Source organism: Leiobunum rupestre, chromosome 7 (assembly GCF_980474605.1).
Source record: "Leiobunum rupestre chromosome 7, qqLeiRupe1.1.hap1, whole genome shotgun sequence".
In the NCBI taxonomy this organism is placed as follows: Eukaryota; Metazoa; Arthropoda; class Arachnida; order Opiliones; family Sclerosomatidae; genus Leiobunum; species Leiobunum rupestre.
In genome coordinates this window covers 17,948,973-17,951,602 of record NC_143390.1, presented here as the reverse complement: position 1 = coordinate 17,951,602, position 2,630 = coordinate 17,948,973, and the positions used below count along the sequence as shown (strand labels likewise).

The 2,630-nt window shown below is 52.0% G+C and overlaps 1 protein-coding gene across 1 annotated transcript; it reads left to right on the top strand.

Annotated features, from left to right (window-relative positions):
• Positions 1–1,230: 1,230 nt before the first annotated feature.
• On the top strand, positions 1,231–2,397 carry LOC149934942 (uncharacterized). Its single transcript, XM_090153482.1, has one exon. It carries the CDS (start codon positions 1,231–1,233, stop codon positions 2,395–2,397), a length of 1,167 nt encoding a protein of 388 aa, XP_090009608.1.
• Positions 2,398–2,630: the final 233 nt, after the last annotated feature.

Genomic DNA, 2,630 nt, shown 5'->3' with positions numbered 1-2,630 from the left:
GGTGGTGGAGGCTGGACGGAAATAGCTGGCGGTGGCTGGACGGGAACGGTTGGCGGTGGTGGCAGCTGGACGGAAATAGCTGGCGGTGGCTGGACGGGAATGGTTGGTGGTGGTGGCGGCTGGACGGAAATAGCTGGCGGTGGCTGGACGGGAACGGTTGGCGGTGGTGGCGGCTGGACGGAAATAGCTGGCGGTGGCGGGACGGGGACGGTTGGTGGTGGTGGCGGCTGGACGGAAAAAGCTGGCGGTGGCTAGACGGGAACGGTTGGCGGCGGTGGCGGCTGGACGGAAATAGCTGGCGGTGGCTGGACGGGAACGGTTGGCGGAGGAGGCTGCAGGACGGAAATAGCTGGCGGCGGATGGACGGGAACGGTTGGCGGCGCTTTCGATGGACGGAAATGGTTGGCGGCGGTGCAGGCTGGACGGGAACAGTTGGCGGTGGTGGCGACTGTACGGCAACGGCTGGCGGCAACTGTGGACGGAACTCATTAATTCATGATGCTCAGTACGGCTTTTGCCACGGCAAGTTGACTACGCAGGCTATTAATATCATTCAAAACAGTGCCACCTGTGACGAGTACGTCTCGGTCATTTGTCTGGATATCAAAGGTGCGTTTGACCATGCTTGGGTGCCAGCGATCCTCCAAGCTCTCAAGCAATTCCACTGCCCGGCTAACATCTATGGGTGTTTTGCCAGCTTTTTGTCCCACCGTTCTGCCCAAATCACTACAGCTCAGGGCGTTGTTAAGCATAAGATATCAAAGGGTGTCCCTCAGGGATCGTGTGCTGGCCCTGTCTTATGGAATCTTATTATGGACTCCTTTCTTCGCCTCCAACTGCCGGCTGCTTGTGAGTCCCAGGCCTTTGCTGACGACTCGAGTTTAGTAGTGCGTGCCGTTTCCTGACGCCTTTTGGAAATTAAGGGTAACGAGGCCCTTGGTATTATTGACACTTTGAGCAAAGCCTATCTACAAACTGGGGGAGGTTCGCCTCTCTCATACCACCACGTTTAAGTACTTGGGTGTTGTTATCGACAACCACCTCAATTGGATTCCGTATTTGAATTCTGTCAGACATAAAGTTGCTGTCCTGTCCCAAAATATCGCCCAGTATGCTCACGAGACCTGGGACATTTAGGGGGCAGCCTTGCGTAACATCTACAAAAGGGGAATAGAGCGTATCATCGTCTATGCCGCCGGAGCCTGGTGGCGTGAATCAGGTAATGTCAAGATGGTTCAAAAACTCCGAAGTATCCAACGCATTTTTGCTCTCCGAATTACAAAGTCATACCGCACGGTGTCTACTGACGCCCTGCTTGTCTTGGCTCGTCTGACTCCTGTTGACCTTATTGCTAGTCAGGAGGCGGCTGTCTTTCGGCTGTTCTCTATTGGTATTCCCGCTACCCATCTGCACGACCGTCTACTACCAACCAATTTGTTGAGACCGCACTATATTTGGTACGAGCATCCTGCTTGCCGGTTTGCCTACCCATGCCCGACCACCGAGCCCAGGGGTCTGTGGTATGAAATTTTTACCGATGGTTCAAAGAATGCTGCCGGCACTGACTGTGCCTTCGTAGTGTTTTGGCAAGGACATGAGGTCCATCACGAACAATTTCATTTGAACCAAGAGGCCGACATTTTCCAGGCCAAGCTTCTGGCGATTTTTTACGCACTTCTCTGGGTCAGGGAGCAACAGGTTGCTTCCCCCACTATACTCTTTACGGATAGTCTGTCCTCAGTTCAGACTTTAAGAAATCCCAATGCCACTAATGCTACGGGCTTTCGTATAAAAACCCTACTATCCGACATTGGTCCGGATTTGATAAATGTATCGTGGGTCAGGGCCCACGCAGGTACTCCTGAAAACGAGCGCGCCGACGCTCTTGCAAAGGAAGCAGCACTTGGAGTTGGAAAGGTGCTCCGCTTGCCCATTACTAAGACTCACATTAAGAGTCGCCTTAGTACCTCTAGCTACAATTCGTGGCAAATTCAATGGACCACTTCAGATAAGGGTCGACACACGTTCTCCCTTATTCCCAATATAGGCAATTTTCACGCTGACGTAGATTATTTTTCCTCCCAAATGCTCTATGGCCACGGCAAGTTCCCGGCCTATCTTTTCCGGCTTGGTCACTGTACCGAGCCCTCTTGTATATGCAGCTCCCCTAATGCGGACGCCGCGCATTACTTGTCTGACTGCCCACTTACACAGAGATTTCGGCACTCTCTCTTGAACGACGCTGGCACCGTTGTAGTAAACACCACCAATATGGCTACCTTTTCTAAGTTAATGAAGTACTTAGTTTTTAATTTTGAGTATGTTGTGTCCATGCACTTGCGCCCTGCTGTTGATCACACTACCTTACCAAGCGACCAGGATGATTCGCTTGTGTAAGCTACTGCACTTTTTCTTGCGATAAGTATGCAGTCTAAATTTCCCACTCAACATCCGTTTCACTCGTGATTTTTTACTTGTTCTGCTTCTGTACACTCCAGTACCTTCGTATTTTGCACTACCTTTGCCCGTTGGGCTTCCGTCTGCTCACCCCTGGGGTCGCCTGTACTTGCGTACAGCCTCCCTTTTGTGACTTCGGTCACGTTGATTGATTCTCACTCACCACTTCTCCT